This window comes from Trifolium pratense, linkage group LG6 (assembly GCF_020283565.1).
Source record: "Trifolium pratense cultivar HEN17-A07 linkage group LG6, ARS_RC_1.1, whole genome shotgun sequence".
In the NCBI taxonomy this organism is placed as follows: Eukaryota; Viridiplantae; Streptophyta; class Magnoliopsida; order Fabales; family Fabaceae; genus Trifolium; species Trifolium pratense.
In genome coordinates, this window is record NC_060064.1 from 7,163,675 (window position 1) to 7,188,853 (window position 25,179).

General features: G+C 33.1%; 5 protein-coding genes across 5 annotated transcripts; 3 read left to right on the forward strand and 2 right to left on the reverse strand.

Moving 5' to 3' along the window:
• Positions 1–189: 189 nt before the first annotated feature.
• LOC123889941 (protein PELOTA 1-like) lies at positions 190–1,710 on the reverse strand. Its single transcript, XM_045939468.1, has one exon. It carries the CDS (start codon positions 1,527–1,529, stop codon positions 363–365), a length of 1,167 nt encoding a protein of 388 aa, XP_045795424.1. The 5' UTR covers positions 1,530–1,710; the 3' UTR covers positions 190–362.
• An 829-nt stretch (positions 1,711–2,539) lies between these two features.
• On the forward strand, positions 2,540–3,617 carry LOC123890572 (non-classical arabinogalactan protein 30). The gene is made up of 2 exons (XM_045940207.1): positions 2,540–2,744; positions 3,071–3,617. The coding sequence occupies exons 1-2, from the start codon at positions 2,570–2,572 to the stop codon at positions 3,445–3,447; spliced, it is 552 nt and encodes a 183-aa protein (XP_045796163.1). The 5' UTR covers positions 2,540–2,569; the 3' UTR covers positions 3,448–3,617.
• A 511-nt stretch (positions 3,618–4,128) lies between these two features.
• On the reverse strand, positions 4,129–8,955 carry LOC123890571 (vacuolar protein-sorting-associated protein 37 homolog 1). The gene is made up of 7 exons (XM_045940206.1): positions 8,786–8,955; positions 8,451–8,639; positions 8,267–8,354; positions 5,279–5,318; positions 5,134–5,180; positions 4,754–4,874; positions 4,129–4,646 (listed from the first exon to the last, which is right to left on the reverse strand). Exons 1-7 carry the CDS (start codon positions 8,797–8,799, stop codon positions 4,486–4,488), a joined length of 660 nt encoding a protein of 219 aa, XP_045796162.1. The 5' UTR covers positions 8,800–8,955; the 3' UTR covers positions 4,129–4,485.
• A 3,152-nt stretch (positions 8,956–12,107) lies between these two features.
• LOC123893267 (protein RGF1 INDUCIBLE TRANSCRIPTION FACTOR 1-like) lies at positions 12,108–15,391 on the forward strand. The gene is made up of 4 exons (XM_045943199.1): positions 12,108–12,281; positions 12,397–12,582; positions 12,794–13,009; positions 14,472–15,391. Exons 1-4 carry the CDS (start codon positions 12,279–12,281, stop codon positions 14,685–14,687), a joined length of 621 nt encoding a protein of 206 aa, XP_045799155.1. The 5' UTR covers positions 12,108–12,278; the 3' UTR covers positions 14,688–15,391.
• A 4,340-nt stretch (positions 15,392–19,731) lies between these two features.
• On the forward strand, positions 19,732–25,084 carry LOC123891647. Its single transcript, XM_045941561.1, has 10 exons — positions 19,732–20,568; positions 20,952–21,179; positions 21,589–21,818; positions 21,921–22,217; positions 22,356–22,460; positions 22,639–22,764; positions 22,846–23,082; positions 23,404–23,584; positions 23,666–23,785; positions 24,304–25,084. The coding sequence occupies exons 1-10, from the start codon at positions 19,915–19,917 to the stop codon at positions 24,790–24,792; spliced, it is 2,667 nt and encodes an 888-aa protein (XP_045797517.1). The 5' UTR covers positions 19,732–19,914; the 3' UTR covers positions 24,793–25,084.
• The last annotated feature ends 95 nt before the right edge of the window (positions 25,085–25,179 follow it).

Sequence of the window (25,179 nt, forward strand, 5' to 3'; positions counted from 1 at the left end):
GAGAAAAGAGTCAACAACTTTTCTAATACTTATCATCCATACATTTAAATGAAAATTGTCATATATAAGCACACTTTTATATAGATGGGTGACATTTTTGTTACTAATATTTTTTACTATAATTTTTTTCATGATCGTCTATCGTAATGAATTATTTGTGCATCGTACGAGTCAAACATCTAGCTTTCATTAAAATAAATAAGAAATATTTATTGTATATGTACAAATTAATGAGAATTTACATTTCAGGAATATTTACAATGGAAAGGGATTAAAAAGAAAATTAAACATATACATGTAATATATTTAGTTTAATTTAGAAGAGCTTTATTCTAATAGTACTTCTAAACATATCATCATCATCATTCATCATCCATATCTTGAAGACCAGGCAATGGAAATCTGAGAATGGCAGCAACACCAGTTAGTTGAGCCAATTGTGGTGTTGAAACATGCATAGAAGAATACACCAATGCCTTTCCTCCACCTTCTTTCACTGATTTCACCAAACTCACATATTTTTTCCTTGTCTCAATCTCTTCATTCTTATATAAATCATCACTTATTAAAAGTGTCTCAATTGCTTTCATCTCATGTGCACTCTCCACATGTTTTGGTCCATAACACACACGATCTGAATTGTTACATACCATGTCCCACAATTCCTTAAAAGTTCTAATCTCTAAGCCCAAATTACTGTCCTTTATCAAATTCATCACTGCCATGTCATTTAAAACTTCCCTCAAGTCAAAGTCACAATTACCCTTGTTATTACATTTTGACCCCACAATGACGATACGTGATTTGTTCTCTTCGATAAATCTCATTCTTAACTTTTTTGCTTCTGACAAAAGAAACCTACGAAAAGTAGCTGGGGATAACGCTGCGTTATCATCGTTATCCCCTGCTATCACTACACTTCGCACAACTTTGAAATCCACATGCTTCACAAAAGCTGCAAAAACATCACGAAAAAACACGTTAGAGGACGAAGAAGATTTTTTATGTGAATGTGAACGTGAAGATGCTTCGATCTTGGAGCAACAATGGGTGACCCCTTTGCCAAGCAAGTGAATCTCTGCTTGGTGTTGTTGAATGACAACAACGGCTAAATTTGCATCGGACGAAGAAGAATTATTATTATTCTCGGTGGCATCGGCTAAGGTTTCGACGGCATTTGGACCCCACAACTTTTTTTGAAGGTCAAATGGTTTGTTTATTTCGAGGGTTAAAGTGTGGAAAGAGCCAGCAGCAACATGTTGGTTTGATTCAAGGTTGCGTCCATGGACGCGAAGGGTAGAAGAGTCTTTGTGAAAGTCACGACACGTGACTTTGAGATGAAGGTTGAGTTTGACACGTGACGCAGTGTTTTTATTTGATTCGAGGTGGACTTTCCGTGTGGTATCGGCGGTGACAACATCGCCAATGGTGATGAGATTGTAAAGGAGCCAAACATCATCGGGCTCCTCTGCAATAATTTTAACAGTTCCTCTTTGATTTAGAGCAAAATCTTTTTCCAAGAGCTTCATAACAATTTAATTATTAATTGAGAATAACTAATTAATTTCCAATGGATGTAGTGAGAATGAGATGTTACGAAGATTTAGGTGTTTCGCAATTTACGGCAGAGATTTAGGATTGGAAGATCTTTATGTGTGCTCTAAAGTTTTATGTAGTTATATTAAGCTATGTTAGAGTTGCGTGTTATGTTCCTATTGGGAGTTTTGGATTTTGATGGTGTTGTTTTATCGTCAAAACAATTCCTTATTTTGGGTACAAGCTAAATAATGCATTTGTTGGATTCATCAATGGGAATGTTCCCTTGCTTTTGCAACATAATAAAGAATTTAGTGTTTGTCCAACCTAAAAAGTGGTTTAAGTGGTAAATGCTAATGGTGCACAAGTTATTAATAATATTATAACGAATATGAATTTTATAAAATTCACGGTTGGATTTTCTTTGTAAGAAATTCACTTTTGGATTGAAAGTTTATATCATAAATCATTCATAATTTTTTTTAAAGAAATTGAAAATTGTTTGATATGTTATTGAAACTTAAATTTTATTGAATACTGTTAATCTGACTAACTAGATTCATAGATGTATGCGGAGAGTGAGTTTTTTTCTTTCGGTATTAACCCTATGATTCTCAAGAAAATGGGGATCCAATAATTCGAAAATTAAACTTAAATTCTCTCGAATAATTCGACTTAGAGAGAATTTATTAACTATTTGAACTCGATTCTTTTAATTTAGAAAGTGTCAAAGACAAATTTGAGAGTTTGGTCAATTTATGGAGTAGGACTGAGTTTTTTTTTTTCCTGATATATATGTTTGGGCAAAGGGCCCTTTTTTGCCACATAGACAAGAAAAAAGAGTGATAAATTAATACTGTAATTGGTTAGTATTATTATATTAAAGAATTGAATAATGGACTGCACGTCAAGAACCAATAGTAGTGCTCCTCCACTTATGTTCCCAATTTATACACACACTAGCTTGTTATATATAATTGCTCCTTTGAAGTCAATCAAACAATATATCCTTGTGAACTGAAAAGAAAGAAAGATGGCATTTGCAATAACATTGATGATCATTGGAATGGTAGTGTGTTGCACCAATAACATACTAGCCTCAGCTTGGGATGAACCAGCACAAGTCATTCATGTTGGAGGAAAAGTTTTGTGCCAAGATTGTAGCAAGGGCTGGAATGAATGGGTTAATGGTGATAAGCCAATCAAAGGTATGCATTATTATCTATTTGATTTGTTACACGAATTCTTTACAGCTAAAATAATGACATGATTGGTGTCAATGCAAGACGAATTATATCTTTACTTTATGTTGTTTTAATCAAACTGATATAAATTAAGTCATTATTTTAATTGTAAAAGTGACGGTGGCCATTAACTTATACTTTCAAATATAACAATCTATGTCGTCGATAAAATTTTAAATATTTTTACGGTACTGGTCCACAATGGACCACTCGTAGAAGTGGTCCATATACTTAATACTTTGGTTAATTGGTTTGTTTGGTTGGTTGCTAATTGTGCAAAATACTAACAGGAGCTAAGGTGTCACTAACTTGTATGGACAAGAGAAGCAAAGTTGTGTATTATACAAGTGATAAAACAGATGAGTTAGGACAATATGACATGACAGTGAACAAGTATATCTATGGCAAAGAATTGGATATAAAAGGTTGCTATGTGAGATTAGTGTCATCCCCTGATAATGTTTGCAACATTCTCACTAACTTTGGTGGTGGACAGTCTGGTTTCAAGCTCACCTACCCAACATCAGTGTATCGTGGTTTGATCAAATATATGGTTACTCCTTTTTATTATACAACTCCTATGTGTGATATGCCTGATACTGATAACTATGATTCTGAAGCCAAAGATCCTAAAAGACAAGGACAAGGACAAGGAGGCTATTATTAATGGGAATGTTCTTTTTTTGCTTTAATGTTCATTACTATTCTCTTTTCCATTATGTAAGAAAGTGTATCAACTTATTATTTGAGGAAAAATGTCCACATGTAGTGTTTTTTCTTACAAAACTATATTGAATATCCTTTATTATTGAAAGCAATAGCTAAATTTCTCAATCCCACGCAACCTCTTCAATGTTATTGTTCCTGAAAATGGGATGTTTTAAACATGTACTGTATCAGTTATTATAGATATGCAAATCCAGCAACAACAAAAAATAAGGATGAAAATATAGGGATGGATGTATAACCTTTTATAGGCGCTGCACCACACACAATTGTCAAATACTAATAGACCCATCAACTTTGCAACATTTTCAATTTTCCCAATCTCGAAACCCTATTGCGCCATTGGTAACCCATCAATTGCCAATAATTTTAAAATGGGAAGTGGTGTTTGCTATCAAATAAACGTAGTAATGAAGTGTACATTGCATTTCACATTAGAAATATTTCAATGCAAGATAACATACCTATGCTATGCATTCTAAATCACTCTAGAGGTGGCCACAACCTAGAATAATCGGGAGGGACAAAAACCGCAAACGAAACCATCCTAAAATAGTCTGAAGGCATCAACACCCTCTTTACTTTTCATTCAATGTATCATTTTGATGCTCAAACATCATTCCCAAAATAAATAAAGCATTTATATGCATTTTACAAAACAAAAACAAGTCTTATAATAGTGCCGATGATGATAGCATAGGCAATCATATACTTCTAGAAAAATATCGCTGAAGGTAGTAAACTCAAAACCTAAACGAAGGGGCAGATAAGTCCGCACCTCTTCTAAAGATGGCGCATACTTGATAGTGAAAACAGACATTTATGACTTGTAAATACAAGTCGCTACAGAGAACAACCTCAATTTTCAAGCTGTACATATAAATGCTAATCATTCAACAAAGATAGCTCTATCCACACGAGTGCAACTTATACAATTAGTTTACATTATTGTTTTTCATATTCCATATGTCAAGGTTCATCATATATTTGATGTTTTAGCAGCAAGATGTATAAGAGTTTTCTTGTGGTAAGTGGTGCGTAGCTTCTTGTATTTCTGCAAAAATGCTGCAAGGTCAACCTCTCTGTCAAGGAGTTGCTGGTGCAGATTTTCAGATTCCTCATCTGTCTGGTTCACAGACTCTGCAAAATTACAAGTTCGTCATATGTATGACTTAGTCTTTGTCACAATAGTGAAAAAATTGTTACCACCAGAACTTATTGCAGCAAACTGTAAGTTCAAGTCATACCTTGAATCCTTTGGAGAAGGGATGCAGGGGAATTTAACTTCAACATTTCTTCTTTCTGCTTCTCAAGCTCATTTAGTTTCTCAATAGCAGTAGCTAATTCGGTTGTCCGGATTATTCTACACTGTTTCCATAGGAGGAACAAGAAAAGTTCTGTGATCAGCATATAAGATTTTGGATATTAATTCTCTGCAGCCAGTGACATTCTGCAATCACGAAATCAGCAGTTTGGCAATGTCCAAATCTTTATTAACAGATTTTGAGGCATTTTAAACATGATGATCTGCTGATAATGTAAATGCAGATGATCCTTAACTGCGAGAACCCATTTTCCAAGAATTCCAATCAGGTAAAAAAAATTAATCATAGGGCCGTGATCTTACCTGATTCCTAAGTTCCACCATACGTGGTTCCTTTAGTAGATTCTCCTCTGTATTAAAGACAAAAGTTTGAGAAGTTCTATAACGCTTAACTGATGGCAAATCATATAATACCAGCAATGCAAATAAAATAAATTCAATCACTCACCTGCAAGCTGCAAATTCTCCTTGGAAAGTTCATCTTTCAACTGATCATATCAATAGGCCATGAAATAGTTAAAATACAAGCAGATACAAATTCCACCATCAGAAACAAAAGAAAAAACACTGCTAAAAACGTTTTAGCATAGGAATATAAATTATATCATACAACAAAATTTCCAGCACACTCTTATGGAACCAATTTTGCAGTTGAGCACAGTCAGGTACTTGTGACGGTTTGAACAGTGTGATTAAAAATCATTCCAATTGTTTGTGGATAGATGTCATACTGTCATTCTAGAATGCTATTATTGAGTCTTGTCAGAATTATTGGCTTGATGCCTTTCTCATTGCTATTTCTTGTATATATAGAGGTTACAAGGTTATACAGGTAATTACACTAAATAATTACATTTAATGAGAACAAATCAATATCTGATTTGTTTTGCTTATTCTAGAAACAAACTGATAATTATAATTAAGAGGACAAGTCAACTCCTTATTCACAAGTCTTTCAGTATGGCAACTATTTGTTAGGAGCCAGGTTTGTTATCATGGTCACATGCATGATGAGAAATAAGAGAAGACATGAGTTATTTAATGTCAGTTGACCAATGAGAAAAAGGAAAGAAACAGATCTCTCGAATGCCTAGAACGGGTTATTGCATCTGCAGATTCCACATGTCTTTGAATCTTTATTTACAATCTTGTATCCAGCAGTAGAAATTTTATATATACACATTATTATTTGTTTTATATTATGAGCTAGTTCTATCACTACAAAAATAATAACAACCAAATCCTTTTCCCAGTCATGTATAAAGATAGGTCATTCAGTATAAATCTCTCTTAATGATTTCACCTATAGTTTTCCTTGGTCACCTTTTAGGCTTTTACGGATTTCCCTCTAACTAGGGATTATCTATCCTTCATTCTACTATCCTCCCTATGGCTGCTTCTATGGATCTGCAACACACATCTTGATAGAAACCAACTGATATATAATAAGGAAGTAGGGAAATTCCCTTTGATTACAAGAATGATACCGCAGAACTTCGAGGGTCTGCACCTCCCTAATGCCAAACTGGCCCCTTTCCGATCAAATCCCAAGATACCCTCTTTCTCAATCACCCCTTCTATTTATTAAGTATTACCTATTCCTATTCCAACCGCAGTTATTTTCTATAATAACTGCTTATTAGTAATAATTAAAACTGCCTACTAATATTAATAAACAAGGCCCACTATTATTTGTATCCTACTTAAGGCCCATATCTAACTATACTCCTCCCCCCCCTAAACTATCGCCTTGTCCTCAAGGCGATTAAAATAAAAAACAATTATAAAACTACTTTACTGACATTGGCATTAAAACAGAAATGTTTGCACAATCCTGCAGCCTAATTTCACCGCCCAGGGTCCCACGGTTGGGAGGAGAAATCACGAATAGGAGCTACCTCTATTGTTTCTCTGGTGATATCATTTCCAATCTTGTCATGTACAATCTCGCATCCATGGTAACACTCTCAGCCTTTACTAGTCCAACATTCAATTTCTTACAACCTTAAAAATTTTATAATTGTGCGGTAGAATTTTTCTATAGGGTTGAGTGATGCTTTTCTATCACAAATTACATTTGAAAAAATCCTTTATTTCATCCATCTGGCTTGTATCTTACAGTTGACATTTGACAACCTCTATTTAGCATCATTTTGTATGATGGACTCTAGGCACTTCAAATGTTAAACCTGTGGCATGGTATATTCTCTGTTTTTTCATCTGTAAAAAACACACATCACGGTACTTGATAAACACATCTGAACAAAGACAAATATGCAACGGTTCAAAATTGACCCTTGATGCACACCAATAGCAACAGGGAAACCTATATTTCCACCTTGTGCTATTACATCAGTCGTGGCCCTTCATACATATTTTTTATTGTTCGAATATAAATGCTCCAAACTCCTTTATTTTCTGGAGTCTTCCACAACCCTTTTTTAGGTACTTTATACATGTACTTTTCAAGTTCATAAAAGCGTGTAATTCTTATTTATTATTTTGATATCTCTCCTCATCCAGGCAAATATATAGCTTCCCTAGTGAATCTTCTGATCATAAAACAAAATGAATTTTCAGTTATGTGGGCCGGTTGTCTTAATTTTTCACTTAACTACTCTCCTAAAATTTCATAGTTTGACTTTTTTTATATGAGTTTAACCCCTTTATAAATCTGTGTATTCTTTGGAAGCTTTCAGCATAAGCCTCCATTAGGCGCAGCAGCCTACAAGTCAGGATTTTAAGCACAGGAATCTTAGAAATGTTTTTGGCATGATCCAGACCAACAATTTTCCTCTCCTCATATTTAGCTTTAGATATTAGGGGTGACTCACAAGGAAAAAGGATTTTCAAACAGAATGTTCAAATATTTGGTTGACAATCGCATCTTAAGATAGTATAAGCTGCAGCTAAGTATTGCCAAATATAGGCATGGACACACTCCTCGATCAATACATAATCTAAAAAGATAACAGAATCTGATGCTTCCCATCTATGAACTCTACAGATAACTGGCTCGTCTGGTAACAACCTTGTTATACCTTGTATCGTTCAAAACTTCCTTCTCTAATGCAGAAAAGCTCAAGAAGTATACAGTCAGATGTTTATATATATCCCCCCTTCCCCCAAAATGTCCAAGGGTGTATGAGGCAATCATACATACTCAAACTCTCAAAGAACACAAAAATCATGGTAGAATACCACACACGCATTCAGCACAATAAATAAATACAAACCATCTCTGAAGTATTCATTAATCATTACACAAACAATGCAATAAAATCTCTTTTTTTTACAACATTAGCTAACAAGATAGTATTTCAAATCCAGGCCAATCACCTACTACTAACTAGCTACAGTTAACGCAGCAATAGAAAAGAAAATCCAAGGTAATAAACAAGCATGAACTAGATAGTACTAAAGATAATAAACTTACATTGGTTTGAATCTTGACCTGGTCAAGTGAATTTAGAAACTGTTGATACGCATCTTTATCAGATAAAAGCTTCCTTAACTCATCAACACTGTTCGATTAACATAATAATCACATCATTAATATCATCATATCATATCCATAATTTTCCGAAAACAGAATAATCAATGTGTAATTGATGTTAAACCTCTTGTCCCTCAAAGAAGCAATAGTTCCGGCAGCTTCTGCCGGCGGAACATGACTAGTCGAATGTCTCGGTGAACCGGAAGATGAAGCAGGTGTACCAGGCCTTGAAGAACTCGATGAACTCATCACAGATTGTGGATACCATGACTGTGATGAAGAACCATCCTGCGATTGTTGCTCTTGTGATCCCCTGCGCATTAACATCAACAATAACAGAATTAACATCAACGTTCAACTCTAAGTTCATCATATTTGGTGTTGATTAATATCAAATCTTAGCAATAAATCAGAAATTGAAAGTAAGATTAAGTTTTTGGAATTGAAAGAGAGAATTACCAGAATCGAAACATTGTTAATGCGTAATTTGGTACCGAATTGATGATTCACCGAACGATGAAATAACGAAACCCTCGAAATTTCAGAGAACAAAAGCGAGAAAGAAAGTGGAAATGAAAGCTCCTTGCTTCTTTTGCTTATACGATACGTTTAGGTCTATAAGATAGAATGAGTCAGAAAATAAAAAGGGGGTTTATATAGAAAAGTAAATTTAACAATATTACTTTTAGGTCAGCTAGGCCTAGTTGTAATTCTAGAAAATTTGTTCTTTCCAAGTAATTTAAATTATTTTTTTCGAAACAGTAATTTTAAAAAATATACTATAGTTCTATTATAAAAAATCGTAAGCTACAATTAATTTTTTTATTAAAATAATTATATTATATAATTCTAAATATTTTAATCATACAAAAAAGTTGCATCTTTATTATAAATTGAGTTCTCTTCCGTTCACATATATGAGACTTTCATTGGGTGTAAACCCGAGAATAGTTTCGACGTGGGATCTGATAGTGAAGACTATTGAAAGGAGATTGCTTTATTGGAGGAATCGGTATGTTAGTTTGGGGGGGGGGGGGGGAGTGGTGTTTATTAATTCAGTATTAACTTCTATCTTGGTCTTTTATCCCTTTTTCCTAAAAATGTCATCAAAGGTTAGAAAAACGATTAGTCGTACCCAAAGAAAATTCTTGTGGGGTGGTGATTCGGTGGACAAGGAGAAAATATCATTGGTAAGTTGGAAAGACGTGTGTACGACAAGGAGTGAAAGGAGGCCTTGGGTTGAAGGACCTTAAATGGCTCAATGATTCTTTGCTAGCTAAATGATGTTGGAGGTTGTTAGTGGAGGATGAACCTTTTGTGGCGGAAGGTGTTGGAGGCAAAATATGGTGGTATTGGTAGTCTAGAGCTAACAATGGGGAGTGGGAAAAAAAAAATATTCACTATGGTGTAGACTTGTTAGGATTAAGGGTTGGTGAGAGGTGTGGTGTAGACTTGTTAGGATTAAGGGTTGGTGAGAGGTGTGGCGGGAGATTGGTCACAAGAGATTTTTTTTCTAGAAAATTGGGTAGTGGTGGGACTATCGAATTTCGGCTCATCTTTGGGACTTACGATTAAAGAAATATGTGTTTGGGAAGGTGATAATTGGTATTGATGACTCACTTAGGGAAAAAACTTCTTGAGTTAGGAGCAAGAACTGTATAGTCACATTTTGGAGATCGTTAATGTGGCTCCCATTACGAAGGAGGCAGGTTCTGGTCTTGTTTTTTCGGGGGTATGCATACTTGTTTTTGTTGAATAGATTTTCTCCTTTGTTTAGTTCAGTATTATTCTTCGTGAGGTCCATGAACATTATTTGGGAAAGTTGGGTTCCTTTGAAGGTCATAGTTTTCTCTTTGCAAACACTGCTTGGACGGCTACGAACAAGAGCTAATTTATTGATCAGAAGGATAATTCACAGTGACGAGGCGACGTTGTGCGTGGCTCTTAGGGAAGTTAGTGAATCGGAAAATTGCTTGTTGGTGACATGTCATTTAACTTGGGTGGTGTGGAAAATGGTCCATAAGTGGTTTGGTATGACTACAATAATACCTGGTTTCATTTCCTCTTTGTTGGACGGTTTCCTTTGCATTTATAGGAAATACAAGAATGGTCAGAAAAAGACATGTTGATGGTTTGACATGTCGTCATTTGGGTGTTATGGCGGTCACAAAATGAAAGATTTTTTGAGTCAAAGGTTAGAGAGCCGGAGGAGATTTTTGAAAAGATACAACTAATCTAATGGAAATGACTTTTATAAAAAAAAAAAAAAACTAATTCACTATGTTTATTTTTATGAATGATGTTGTTTATCAGAATTGTCCGCGTACCACTACATATTAAGATAAAATGTATACTACCAAATAGTTAAAAAAAAAAAACATTGTGAGAGTTATATTCATAAAGAATTCAATACTACTCCCTCTAGTCCTAAATACTCTCTATAGTCCTATATATAAGAAACATGTCACTTTTTAGATTCATTGTGAAATTGATGTATTTAGACAATAATATAGTCTAAATACATAAAATTTTCAAAGAATCTAAAAAGTGTTTTGTTTCTTACTCCCTCCGTCCCATTTTATAAGACATTGTTTGACTAAATGCACTATTCATATGTCTTGTTTTGACCGTATTTTTCTAAAGGTATATCAATGTAAATATTATCATATAAGATCTTGTTTGATTTGTTTCGACGAGTATTTTTAAAATATCAAATTTCTATAATTTTTACTAATACACAATTAAATATATTCGTAATCAAAGTTATGCATTGATGTGCGTGCAGTGGTCAACTAGTCCTTATATTTTGGGACAGAGGGAGTATATTTAGGACTGAGGGAGTACTTTACAAAAGTGTTGCGAGGAAACAATAATTACTCTCTGATATCCAATATAAATAAGGGTGCCGTAAAACAGTAAGGACTGGGCATAACAATACAAGACTGAACAAAATAATATATGACAAGACGATAATATTTTTATATACCAAAATAAAATGGATATTTTCGTATTTTTTATAGTTGCACTGTGGACAAAAGATGTCCCGTGATTCAGTGAGGGACAAAAAGTCTTATTTTTGTCCTGTCCCTTGCTACCTAATTTGTCTAGTCTAATAACTAGTTTCAAATCAAACAAGGTACAATAAAAGTTGTCATGTCCGATCCCGTGGTTCAGTAAGGCAGTACTTTACAAAGTTTGTGCATTTAATACATTGAAAATTGAATTATTTGACTTTTCTAATGAATAATTTCTTAATGTGGTATCCTTAAAGAGTGCCCCAGAGAACTCGTTAACAAGACTCTACAAATAAATATTCTTTTTCTAGATACATTAAATGATTTATGTACTCATTCCGTCCTAAATTATAAGAGAAAAAATAAAAATCACACTTATCAAAAAAAAAAAAAAGTAAAATATGATAATTTGAAATATGTTTTTTAAAAAATTATTAAAACAAAATAGGTGACGCAAGATTCTTTTCTTTGTGATGCCAAGCCACGTAGATAGCCACCAATCTATGATGCACTCAATCAACGGTGGCACGTATCCAACAAACAGTGAACCGAACCGAACCACGAGCTTATGTTACAACTTGCAACACCGTATCCAAAACACAGATCCAAAGTAGCGTAAGCGCCAATCTCATCTCTCCATCATCCAACGTCCCTAATCCCCCCTCAGCCACCTCTTTCAATCTCAACCGTCTATTCCCTTTACTTGTTTAATTTAATCACCCTATTTCGTCCCTAATACACTATACTCTTTCTTTTGCGTTGTTTTGTCGTTGAATTCTAAGTTGAAGGCCGTTTACTCTCTCTCTCTCTCTCTCTCTCTCTCTCTCTCTGCATTTTTTTTTCATCTTCTTCTTCTCCAAATCTCCGTCAATTGAAATTCCAAAACAACCATTTTCTTGAATCTACATTCACCCACATTATCAACCACTATACTCACAATGGTATTTATTTTATTTTTTATTAATTTTTTTTTTGTGCTATAACATTCTCAGATTTAATTTGTGCTATACTCACAATGGTTTAATTATAATGTCTTATGAATTAACTTTGAAACAGGACACAGTGTTGGTACCACCATGGTTAGAACCATTGTTGAAAACACCGTTTTTCAATATGTGTCGGATTCACGCTGACGCAGCTAGAAATGAGTGTAACATGTATTGTTTAGATTGCAACAATGGCGACGGTGCTTTTTGTTTTTACTGCCGTTCTTCAAGACACAAAGATCACCAAGTCATTCAGGTTGGTAAAGTTCTCAAAAATTGGGTCTTTTTTTAATTTCATTTTCTGGGTATTTTTTTATTTTTTAATATATTAATTAATTTATAAATGTATTTCAAAAAATGGGTTTGGCTGATTTTACAATGTTTAGTGATGAAATGTGATGTTTCATTCATCTACATTTTGGTTTAATGTTTTTTGATTTGGGTTTTGTTGTTGGTTGGTTAATTAGATAAGAAGATCTTCGTATCATGATGTAGTGAGAGTATCAGAGATTCAGAAAGTGTTAGACATAAGTGGAGTACAAACATATGTGATAAACAGTGCTAGAGTTTTGTTCTTGAATGTGAGGCCACAACCAAAATCTGGGAAAGGAGTAGCACACATTTGTGAGATTTGTGGAAGGAGTTTATTGGATTCATTTCGGTTCTGTTCTTTGGGATGTAAGGTAAAATTTTAATATTAATTAATTAATTAAATTAATTATGTTATTATGTTCTTACAATATTGTCCAATGTCTATATCATTATCAACATGCACATCATTCACAACTCAATTATACTCATCATATGGGTATAACACCCACCACCCATACATCATCACCTACATTTGAAAGCCCATCTACATCATTCAACATCATAATTATATTCCCACCGATTTTAATTATTCATCATGCCTTCTTAACTAGTTTATTTAGCATTCACATTTTAATTAATTAGTACTAATTTTTTATGTTATTCATCATGCCTTTATAACTAGTAGTAAATTTTATGTTATTTATCTTCTTACTCTTATAATATTATTAATACTACTTTATTAAATTGAAGTCATGAGTTTTATACATGAGATTAATGTGTGTATATGAACCAACATTGTGATTTTATTTTTTGGTTTAATTTGTTAACCCACCGTAATTAAGCATTTGCCTCCCTAGTTGATGCCCAGAAACTTAGGTCTCTTGGACATGCTATGGGATTTATTTATCATTCATTCATCCAATAAATTTTTGCATTATCATCAATCAAATCTCTTGGTTTATGATCTACTCCCTCTGATCACTATTATAAGCAAAAAACTATTTTTTAGATTCATTGGAAAACTAATGTATCTTGTCTATATTAAAGACCAAATACATCAATTTTTCAGTAAATCTAAAAAGTGATTTTTTACTTATAATGGTGATTGGAGGGAGTAATTATTAATTTTAAGGGTTAAATATGTTATTGTTGCTTCAAAATTACATTTTTAGTTCATAGAATTATTTTACAACTTTAGTCCCCACAACATTTCTGCCCGGACTTTCTTTTTCTTAAGTAGTCTAATGACTAAAATTTGTTAAGTGAATAAGTAATGTCTGGAGTTCTAACACCACCTGTCATGAGTTTTAGTCTCTATTATAAAAATCAAAATAATTTAAGACATTATTAGAATGCTACCACACTTTGTTTTGCAGGTACACTCTTTATGATGGAAGTTTTGGTCATAATAAAGTGTACATGCAAAGTGCGGTAGCACTCTATTTGCAAAAAATGAGCTCATTTTGATTTCTAGGTCCAAATATATGCTGTTTTGGTTTTTTGAGCTTTCAAACCTTAAAAAAAATTAAAATTCTTGTGGGGGAGATGTGTTTCTAATGTTCTTAATATATCTAAAAAAATCATTCAAAATTTCAAATAGAAACACATGAGTTGACTTAATAGTAGAGACTAAAACCGCTAATGGAAAATATTACGACGGGGCCTAATTATGGAGGAAATCTTTTATAGGGATTAAAAACAAAATTTTAAAATTTATAGGACTAAACATATTATATACTATGTGCATTGATGGGGGAACATGGCATGTCATACACTAACTAATAATTAGATGATACATTTTATTAATTAATTATTTGTTTAATTATTGTTTAGCTTGAAAGAATAAAGAAAAATGGAGATTCAAGCTTTGCTTTAGAGGGTATGAGTGAAGCATTAACAATGGAAGGGGTATCAAGTAGTAAATCAGAAGAAGAATTGCGTGAAGGCTCAACACAAGATATGTATCCTGTCACGCCTCCTCCACCTCCCTTAAATTCAAGGAGAAGAAAAGGTATTCCTCATAGGGCACCTTTTGGTTCCTCATTCTAATGGAAAGATTAATTCCTTGGTACATATTCTTCAATACAACCCTATTTGGTGGGAAAAAACCTATTATTATTATTAATATTAATATTAATTATTATTATTATTATAATTCTTTTTTTACAATAAAGGTGAAAAAGAATAGGAGCCTTTGGAGGGGGTTTTGTCCAAGGTACATGATGATTTAATTTTATTATAAAATTGGAAATGAAAAGGAAAGAAAGGGTATATAGGAAAGTTCCTTCTTTTCCGGTTTGGGTCCCTAAAAAAATACAAATTCTCTCCATTGTGAAAGAATCAATAATGCATATTTGTTTAATAATTATTATTTAAAATAGTTGGGGGGTGTACATTTCATTAAGAAATTAATTAAAAAGCAAGTCTTTGTGGAGTCCGTTTTTTCATTGCCCCACCATTCACATGGCCGTTTACATAAAGAAGATAACAACATCTTTTTTTTTATTATTATTTAATATATTTTTCATTTTATTAATACGTGTGCATGTAAAGTTACAATGGGGACAAATCACCTTTCTATTTATCCTTTTTATTGTTGCCAATTTTGGATATCTCAATGGATTGGTCACACTTTCTCTATGTTTCCCATTTATATTTTTGAATCCGTCCTCTCTCTTTCTATGTTTTCAATCACATTATTGATCATTTTGTTACTCAACTTATGTATTGATTAATTCATTTATTTAAGCAAAGGTAACAACATTTATAAGTGAATTGGTGATGAATTTGGCGTAATACATGCATGTTTGACAAAGCTCGTGTAGTTTTTGCGAAATCACAGTGACTTGACTTATTGTAATTCTGTCAAATTCGCCGTTAAACCAAATATATACTTCATTATTGCATAGCATATTCTTTTGTGTTTGATAAAATAATGAGCTAATTAACAATTAGTTAGAAGTTTATTTAGAGTCTCTTAAGAACTAAACCAATGCTTATACCTTTAACCTTAATTCAAGAAATCTATTGAAATAAACGAGTGATTGGATACAAAAGAAGAATCTGCATCACGTGGCTTTGGTTAGACAACTATGGCATATTATAAAATATAAGAATAGAGATTGCTTTCCAGCAGCATATGCGATTCCTTTTCTTTTTATAAGGAATAAACAATTCGAGTTAACTTACATAGGTTTATTTGCGGGAGGCAAAATCCGTCCCCGCTATATTTTTTGTGTGAACAAAAGGGGCTAAGTTTATGGAAAAAAATATTGAAATCCCCCAAGCAACTGCGGAGAAAGAAACTTTTTGTAGTATGGGCAAGAAAATTGTTTGATATGCCATAAAATTAGTGGGGTCCACAAATTAGTGGGACCCACTTTTAATGGGTCCCACTAATTCTTAATGTGTCTATCTCTCTCCAAATGAAGAATAAATAGAGGGATAATAAATGGAGAGAACCTGAACTCCGTTCAATGGGGAGAAAAAAGAAAGGAATGATTAACCATTTTGTGAAACTCATCTAGATACTTTTATTGAAAACGTTCTAAGTGCTCTTATTGAACTTGTTAATTAGCATTTCCATGCCAATATATATATATATATTATTTGAGTTTAAACATGTTAACCAGTGAAAGTTTAAACAGACATCCAATGAGAAACCACAACTCTTCCATGTCATATAAGTAGTTTCAAAATAACCATACATGAGTGAGATGATGTGGCAGAAAGATAAAACATATTATTGGTTGTTTGTGTATCATTTTTTTACTCTGTATACTTATATACTTTAATCTCTTTTTATTTCTTATATCTATACATTTTTTTAAGACGAAAGACTCAATTTAATCATTCACATTTTGTTCCCAATTCAGCTGCTTACAAAAAATAACACTAAATTAGTCCTTCGCTAATTTATTGTTTTAATGAAAATGTTATAGATTAATTGAAGTATTATTTTTTGTGAGGAACTAAATAAGGCCACAAAAAATAACAATTAATTGGTTTAAATAGTAAGGTTTTGGAGTTCGATTTCTGACTCTCGTGCATGAAAAAATTTGGTTGGAAGGAGAAAATCTATCTTTTATATTCCATAAGCTCTCCGATAGAAATTAATCACTATTAATAATGGTGAGAATTTTATATTTATAGTAACAAAAGGAAAGTTATCGACAGTTAGTTAGTTCAGTGGTGATTGATGCTGAACTTAGTAGGAAGGACCACAGCTCGATCGATTTCTCGCAACTACGATTGAGAGGAGACTGAAACCACTTGATGTCAGAACTGACCTATAAACCGGATTAAACTGGTAGTGAAAGTATAAATTGTTTGAAACCAAATTGAATATTTAGTCTTTCCTTGAAAAAAAATTATTAGATACTTAGTATTTCATATCAATCCAAGAGGTGTCCAACTCTAACAAAAGTTTAACTTTATAATTTTAAGGGACGTGATTTAAATTTTTCCAGAGGACCGTTTTAAATTTAAATAGCTATCATGCAGCTGTTATTAATAAAATTTAGAATTTAATTTAAATGCACCGTCAGTGTAAAGTTATTTTACACATGCATTCAATAATATACCAACACATCATGTATGATATTTAAAAAAACATGATGTGTCACGTTCATTAAATGATGTGGCAACATATTATTGGATGTATGTGTAAAGAATCTTTACACCGACAGTGCACAACAATTAAACTCTAAAATTTATAGTTCTCTAATTATTTTTATTTAAAAAAAGTATATTTCCTTAAGTTTTTGAGAACTTTTGAAATTTAAGATAGGATATCATGATATATTAGCAAAAGTATTTGAGAAAAATGAATATGCACTTAATCTTGTCAATCGAACACAACTATATTTTTTTGTCATGTCATTTCATTTCACTCTACTTTTTTGATATAACATGGAAGGTTGAACGATTCTTATTAGTTGTTGGTGTAAAAATTTACACCGACAATACGTATCCTATAAACTTAAAGTTTTTAGACAAAAACTTATATGCACGTATAAAAGAAAAATGTATTGATCATTAATTTATTTTTTTAGTCAACCAATTTAAGGGTCCGGTTATTATACATAAACAAATACTTATGCACGCTGCATAAGTCCAGCCCACTAGCCGAGCCCAACACGCCTAGCCCAACCCATTCCTTCCTACAACGGCTTCCCACTAACGACGTTAACTCCAAAAGTAACGGTTATCTCGCAACTAACATTTTTCTGTCCAAAACCAACAACAATCGTTCATCATCACCATCGCCGGAATCAACATCATCACCGGAAGCTACATTCATCATCACCGTCACTGAAATCTACAATCATTTCCATCAGAGTTCACTCCTTCATCATCACTGTCACCGAAATCAATCTTCAAAACCAAAAACTGTTGATTTCTTACACGCAAGTAAAGGATCATCATCAACGATTCACTTCCAAAAAGCAAAATGAAGAAAACGACACAGGTTTGAACTTCCCTAATGCTTTTGCAAATGTAACTGTTAGTTGGAAAATGCTTTTGTTTTGTTTGGAAAGAAATTGCATTGGTGTAACCTAAATTCCAATTTGGGGAAAATCATAATCTGAAATGGTTTTGTTTAGTTTGGTTGTTTTGAAAAAGAATTGATGAAACTAAAAGTAAAGATGGTTTTGTTTAGTTTGGTTGTTTTGAAAAAGAATTGATCAGTGTCTCTTTGTGATAATTGGTTGCTTTGAAAAAGTATAATTGTACACTTTTAGTGTATCTGAAACCAAAGTAGCCCTCTTGTGGTTTCCATGAAAGAATTCTTACTAGTTTATGTAGTGATATGAGAAAAGTAGAGATGGTTTTGTTTAGTTTGGTTGTTTTGAAAAAGAATTGATCAGTGTCTCTTTGTGATAATTGGTTGCTTTGATAAGGTATAATTGTACACTTTTAGTGTATCTGAAACCAAAGTAGCCCTCTTATGGTTTACATGAAAGAATTCTTACTAGTTTATGTAGTGATATGAAAAAATAGAGATGGTTTTGTTTAGTTTGGTTGTTTTGAAAAAGAATTGATCAGTGTCTCTTTGTGATAATTGGTTGCTTTGAAAAAGTATAATTGTACACTTTTAGTGTATCTGAAACCAAAGTAGCCCTCTTGTGGTTTCCATGAAAGAATTCTTACTAGTTTATGTAGTGATATGAGAAAAGTAGAGATGGTTTTGTTTAGTTTGGTTGTTTTGAAAAAGAATTGATCAGTGTCTCTTTGTGATAATTGGTTGCTTTGATAAGGTATAATTGTACACTTTTAGTGTATCTGAAACCAAAGTAGCCCTCTTATGGTTTACATGAAAGAATTCTTACTAGTTTATGTAGTGATATGAAAAAATAGAGATGGTTTTGTTTAGTTTGGTTGTTTTGAAAAAGAATTGATCAGTGTCTCTTTGTGATAATTGGTTGCTTTGAAAAAGTATAATTGTACACTTTTAGTGTATCTGAAACCAAAGTAGCCCTCTTGTGGTTTCCATGAAAGAATTCTTACTAGTTTATGTATTGATATGAAAAAAGTAGAGATGGTTTTGTTTAGTTTGGTTGTTTTGAAAAAGAATTGATCAGTGTCTCTTTGTGATAATTGGTTGCTTTGAAAAAGTATAATTGTACACTTTTAGTGTATCTGAAACCAAAGTAGCCCTCTTGTGGTTTCCATGAAAGAATTCTTACTAGTTTATGTAGTGATATGAAAAAAGTAGAGATGATTTTGTTTAGTTTGGTTGTTTTGAAAAAGAATTGATCAGTGTCTCTTTGTGATAATTGGTTGCTTTGAAAAAGTATAATTGTACACTTTTAGTGTATCTGAAACCAAAGTAGCCCTCTTGTGGTTTCCATGAGAGAATTTTTACTAGTTTATGTAGTGATATGAAAAAAGTAGAGAATTTAACTTATTATCTGCCATGTGAAACCATACTTACTAGTTTCCTTTGATCCAGGTGAAAAAATCAAAGAACGTACAGGAATTGCCATCCTTCAGTATCGGGCTGACACCGTCAGATGAGGATAAAAGGAATGACACCGATTCATCATCCAGTGGTGGTCAAACAAATAAGCGAAAAACAAGAGCTGCAAAAGGTAATGAAAAGAAGAATAAAAAAAAGAAGGAACATACAAAGGGTGATGAAAGCATTGCTTCTCGTGGTCGTAATAAGAAACCACAAATAGAGGCACAAGATTCCGATGAGACAAGTTCGGATGATGAAAATGAAAGGAATGGTAAGAAAGTTTCTTGTGCTGTTGAAAATGTGAAACAAGATATGGTGAAGAAGGATTCTGATGCAGATGCAAGACTGAGACATAAGATGAGTGTACCTAAGGTCTATGACCTTATGCATTCAGTACATGTCAAAAAAAGGAGAGACGAAATAATTGACCAACTAAACAACTGTGGCTTTGGAGGGATGCTACATATCTGTAACTGGACAAGGATCCACACCTTTTTTATCGATTGGGTTGTCAGAAGATTTGAAAAGGAACATATGTGGATAAGATTGAGCGATACGGAGGTCCTAGAGTTGAAAGAGGATGATGTGCATAGAGTCTATGAACTTCCAATGGCTGGAAAGAAGATAGACACTAATCTTTGCTCTGATGGAGCAATTAGAAGGCTAAGGAAGGAATTGGGATTGACTGGAGATTATTCTCCTGTTGTGAAGGTTGCTGAATTAGAAAGGATACTGAAGACTACAGAAAAACCTAAAACATGGGTGAAGGGTATAATTTGTTTCATCATTCATAACATTTTGTGCCCGACTAATAAAGGCAATGTGTCACTGCAGTATGCAGATATTTTAGAAGATCCAGCCGGTGTATCTTCATATAACTGGTGCTCACATGTTCTAGACTATATGAAAAAAGGCCTGCAATCTCCAGGAGTTTTAAATCCATTAGCAGATTTCCACTTCCTAATGGTAATGATGTCCACTCAATGATTTGAATTAAAAGTCAATTTTACAAACACATACTTATTCATATTTTATCCAACACAATCTTATAACTGAAACCATGAGTGTGGTTTAATGGTTTCTCTAGTTTTATATCTGAAACCAAAATAGTCCTCTTATGGTTTCCAATAAATATTCATATTTCATATCTCATTTATGTCTTTTATTCTTAATACAATCAACACATACTTGTCACATGCATATTTATTCATTTACTTTTGAGCATGTCTTTCATTTGAGCAATATTTATACAATCAACACATACTTGCCTTCATTCCTATATGTATATTCCTTTTGAATTGAATGTGTCATGTTTCCCAATTTGAGGCAATATTAACTAATTGTTGCAGATTAACTACATGGATAAAATGGGGAAACGAAGCCCATTTTTGACGGGCAAATACAAGCGGCCATCCCTTCGTGATTGGGATGTCAAGGCGGCAAACCAGGAACTTGCCAAGATCCATGATATCATGGGGCTTGAAAATGGATTGACAGCCGGGGTAACAAGTCTGTACAGACCCGCAGAAGGTCCGCTTGTACTGTGTTTTGATGCAGACACATGCCCACTGTCTAAGGTAAATGTTATTGCTCTTATGTTTGGATTATTTAGTTTAAGTTTTTATCGATATTTGTATACCAAATCCTATTTAATGGTGGAAATCGTGAATTATCGATACTCATGTACCGTCTTTTCTTTTCGAATCCTAATTTAACATAAACTTATTATAACTGAGACCAGAAGTGTGTCTTAATGGTTTCACTTGTGTTGTGTCTGAAACCACAATAGCCCTCTTATGGTTTCCAACAAAATATTCATATTAAATTTAACATAAAATATTATAACTGCAACATAAAGTGTGTCTTAATGGTTTCACTTGTGTTGTGTCTGAAACCAAAATAGCCCTCTTATGGTTTCCAACAAAATATTCATATTAAATTTAACATAAAAATTATAACTGAAACCATAAGTGATTGTCCTTGCAGGCAGAAATGTATCTTAATCACTGTAGGTCTTGTATAAATATCTATACTAGATCCGCAACAACATTGGAACGACGAATAGCTGAGGCAACTGTCGGAACTTCTGGGAAAAAAGATGCAGTCCCAGAAGAAACAAAAACTGACAAGGACAATCCAATGGAAGCCCAGGCTGAAACTGAAAAGAATAACAGTTCCAATAAAGACAATGATGCAGACAAGCACAATGATGAAGGGTACTGCATTTAGTCAATATCGCTTTGTCAAAAATCAATGTTGAAGCATTAGTTTAACTTTTTTATGTCAAGTGCTAAAACAAATCACATCAATGGTTTCAGGTTGAATAATGACAATGATGCAGAAGATGAGATCAATGCCAAAAGCATTGATGAAGATGACAATGATGAAAAGGATGAGATCAATGCCGTGATAATTGATGAGGATGACAATGATGAAGAAGATGAGATCATTACCAAGATGATTGATGATTCAGTTAAGGCAGCAACCAAAATCATTGATGATTCAGTGAAGCTGACAATGACACCGGAAACAAACAATGTTGGACTCACATTAACACAGGAAACTATCATCAAGTTTCCGGAGTTTTTTGATGGGGCTGAAGCTACAAACGCAGGGTAAGCAATGAATATGTATGATGTCTCTATTTAAAGGAAACATATTAGTTTAACATCTTAAACAATAACTTTAAAAGTGTTTGCCAATAGTTTTGATATGTGATTTCTGACAAACAAAATGATGTTTAATGGTTTCAGGTTCGATAAAAATCATTCAGTGTCACAAGGAACAGATTCAGTTACACAGGAAACTATCTCCAAGTTTCCAGAATTGTTTGATGGGGCTGAAGCTTCATATGCAGAGTAAAAATGAATATATATGATGTCTTTTAATGGTTTTTATTTGTGATTCTTATAATAACTTTGAAGATATTTAAAGGCAATATATTAATCTAACATCTTAAACCATAACTTTAAAAGCGTTTATCAATGGTTTTGATATGCGATGTTTGAAAACTAAAATCATTTTTAATGGTTTCAGGTTGAATAACGATGATTTAGTGAAAAAAGATTCAGTGCCACAGGAAACAGATTCTGAGCTAGTGTTGGTACCACATGCGATGCATCAGGAGAACCCTACAAAATCTGACTCGAATGTAGTCATAAAGTAAGAATCAAACAGTGTGATAATTGTAATATTATTTGAATTTTGCAAAAATTAACACTATTATGTAATATTATTTCACAGTGCAATTCCATTAAAGTCAATACAGCCAGATGAAATAATTGACTTGGACAATGTCACTCCAAAGAAAAGAAAAAAGCATAATATGCTTTATTCTGATAATACATATCCTGAGCGTCGACGGGCGGTGAAGAAATCGAAATACCTTGCAAGCCCATATGATGACGCTGTCCACAAGTCTGCTGCAACGGAGTTGCAGAAAAAATTATCAACATATGCTTGGAACCCGGAGCTTGATGAGTAAGTGAAAATGGTTGTTTTATTTGGTTTTTAAGCTGTTGTTTTGAACAAAATTATTATCTTGGCTGTTTGTGAATTCAAAACCATTTTTCGCAATGAATGGTTTCCAAGAAGTTTCCCTACAGTAGTAAAAAGTTGAACATGATATTTCTCAATTATTAGTATTCTTAAATGGGTGAAACCATTACTAATATTAAATGGTTTCAAGATGTTATACACTGAAACCATTGGTAATTGGTAAATGGTTTCAAGATCTTTGCTTAAGATTGTTCTAGTAGTTTGTTTGCTTATCCTAAATACTTATACTTAATTATTGTATAGGGATCACATTATGTACTGCTCAGACAACAAGGCTCATTTGTATTCTCTACAAAGGGCTGACTTCTGGACCCTTCAAAAAGATGAATGGGTATCATGCTTTGTCATAAACAGTTGGGTTAATTGTTTAAATTGGAATCAGCAGGACAACATGACAAGACTAGTGACACCATTGGTTAATTATGTATGTATTATATCCCTTTAATATTAACAATTTCAATACTTTTACATAATCTTATTGATTTTACTCATTTTATATAACCAGTTTGACATGGAAAGAATGCCTCCTGTAACTAAATCAATTGCGCACTGGAGATTCGTTGACAGACTGAAAAATTTTAAGTACATGGATTGGAAGGCCATTGACCCTACAAAGCTAGAATACGTAAGTAAATCAATTTTGTACTGTTTGGTTAATTTGTTAATACATTAAGTATAAATGCATAATCAGTAATCTGCATGTTGGAAGACCATCCCTTAGTAGGTTTCAACTAATGCTATTTCAATACAAGTGTATATATATATCTGAAACCATTTATCAAGAGTAATGGTTTCAGTGTGCAAATTAATGAAACCATTTATCAAGAATAATGGTTTCAGTGTAAAAATCCATCATAGGCTAATAACAATTTGACTTTTTTATGTATACATTGTTGAGTCTCTAACATGTGAGTTGGTGTATGAAGAAAGAATCTGACTTTCACATTGTTGAAAATCAGTAATCTACATAATCTATCATTGTTTCTGGATTTGTACACTGAAACCATTACTCTTGTAAAATGGTTTCATTAATTTGTAATATGTTTGATATGATGATTTAAGTATGATAAATTTAGTTTAGTAATATGATTTTAGACATCGTTTTATTTTAATTTTAATAATATGTTTGACATGATGGAACAGATCATGACACCAGCAATAGCTGGCAATCCAGGAAGCCATTATGTCTGCTTTGTCGTCAATTTTAAAAGCCACAAATTTGAATTCCTAAACAGCTTGACGGGGGGAGGAGAGAAATTGCAGTTACCAAATGGTGAACCTAGCTTATACAAACAGATGTTTGATGTTTGGCTGAATGAGGTGGAAGCATTTGTGACAGAATTATATAAGTTATGGAAAATCAAAATGCCTTTCCAATTCACCACATTCAATTGGGATACACCAAAGGTGCCTACTCAAGTTGATTCAGACAATTGTGGAGTGTTTTGCATGAAGTTTCTTGATGAATGGGGTGGTGAAATGCAATCTTTCAAAGGTTGGTCCAAACTTAGGAAACATGGGGACAATGGAAAGATTGCAAAAATTATGGATCTCCGCATTGATCTATGTTCAGCTATATTAACCAACTCTAGCAATTCCAGAAAAGAACAAGTCCTGAAGGATGCAACTTGATGGTTTTTTTTTTTGACAAAGAAGCAACTTGATGGTTAAGCACTACAATTTGTAAAATGGTTTGATGCTTCTCTGTAAAATGGTTAGAAACCATTAGTGGTATTAAATGGTTTCAAGCTGTTGTACAAAGAAACCATTTGGCAACAGGGTTTAGGATGTTTTAAACATTTTAATATTTGTTTACATAACATTTTAGTTTTAATGGATTTTACTTTGTATGGTAAAATGTAGTTGTTTATGTTGATGCTATGATTAACTTCTTATTTAAACTTTATGGTATCCGGAGCGTTGTCGACGAAGTAGATACACTTCTTATTTAAAACGTAATGATTCCAGCATTCAACTAATCAATCTCTGCGTTATTCGTACCATATAATATACACAAAT

What these genes read in the sequence shown, in the direction of transcription:
- LOC123889941 (XM_045939468.1), bottom strand. Translation starts at nt 1,529, where the DNA reads ATGAAGCTCTTGGAAAAAGATTTTGCTCTAAATCAAAGAGGAACTGTT.
- LOC123890572 (XM_045940207.1), top strand. Translation starts at nt 2,570, where the DNA reads ATGGCATTTGCAATAACATTGATGATCATTGGAATGGTAGTGTGTTGC. An exon ending in TGGTGATAAGCCAATCAAAG is followed by an intron (nt 2,745 to 3,070) that starts GTATGCATTATT and finishes AAATACTAACAG; the next exon opens with GAGCTAAGGTGTCACTAACT.
- LOC123890571 (XM_045940206.1), bottom strand. An exon ending in AGGTCAAGATTCAAACCAAT is followed by an intron (nt 5,319 to 8,266) that starts GTAAGTTTATTA and finishes TGATATGATCAG; the next exon opens with TTGAAAGATGAACTTTCCAA. An exon ending in TGGTGGAACTTAGGAATCAG is followed by an intron (nt 4,875 to 5,133) that starts GTAAGATCACGG and finishes CTATGGAAACAG; the next exon opens with TGTAGAATAATCCGGACAAC.
- LOC123893267 (XM_045943199.1), top strand. An exon ending in AAGATCACCAAGTCATTCAG is followed by an intron (nt 12,583 to 12,793) that starts GTTGGTAAAGTT and finishes TTGGTTAATTAG; the next exon opens with ATAAGAAGATCTTCGTATCA. An exon ending in TCTGTTCTTTGGGATGTAAG is followed by an intron (nt 13,010 to 14,471) that starts GTAAAATTTTAA and finishes ATTATTGTTTAG; the next exon opens with CTTGAAAGAATAAAGAAAAA.
- LOC123891647 (XM_045941561.1), top strand. Translation starts at nt 19,915, where the DNA reads ATGGTGAAGAAGGATTCTGATGCAGATGCAAGACTGAGACATAAGATG. An exon ending in GACAAGCACAATGATGAAGG is followed by an intron (nt 21,819 to 21,920) that starts GTACTGCATTTA and finishes CAATGGTTTCAG; the next exon opens with GTTGAATAATGACAATGATG. An exon ending in GACTCGAATGTAGTCATAAA is followed by an intron (nt 22,765 to 22,845) that starts GTAAGAATCAAA and finishes ATTATTTCACAG; the next exon opens with TGCAATTCCATTAAAGTCAA.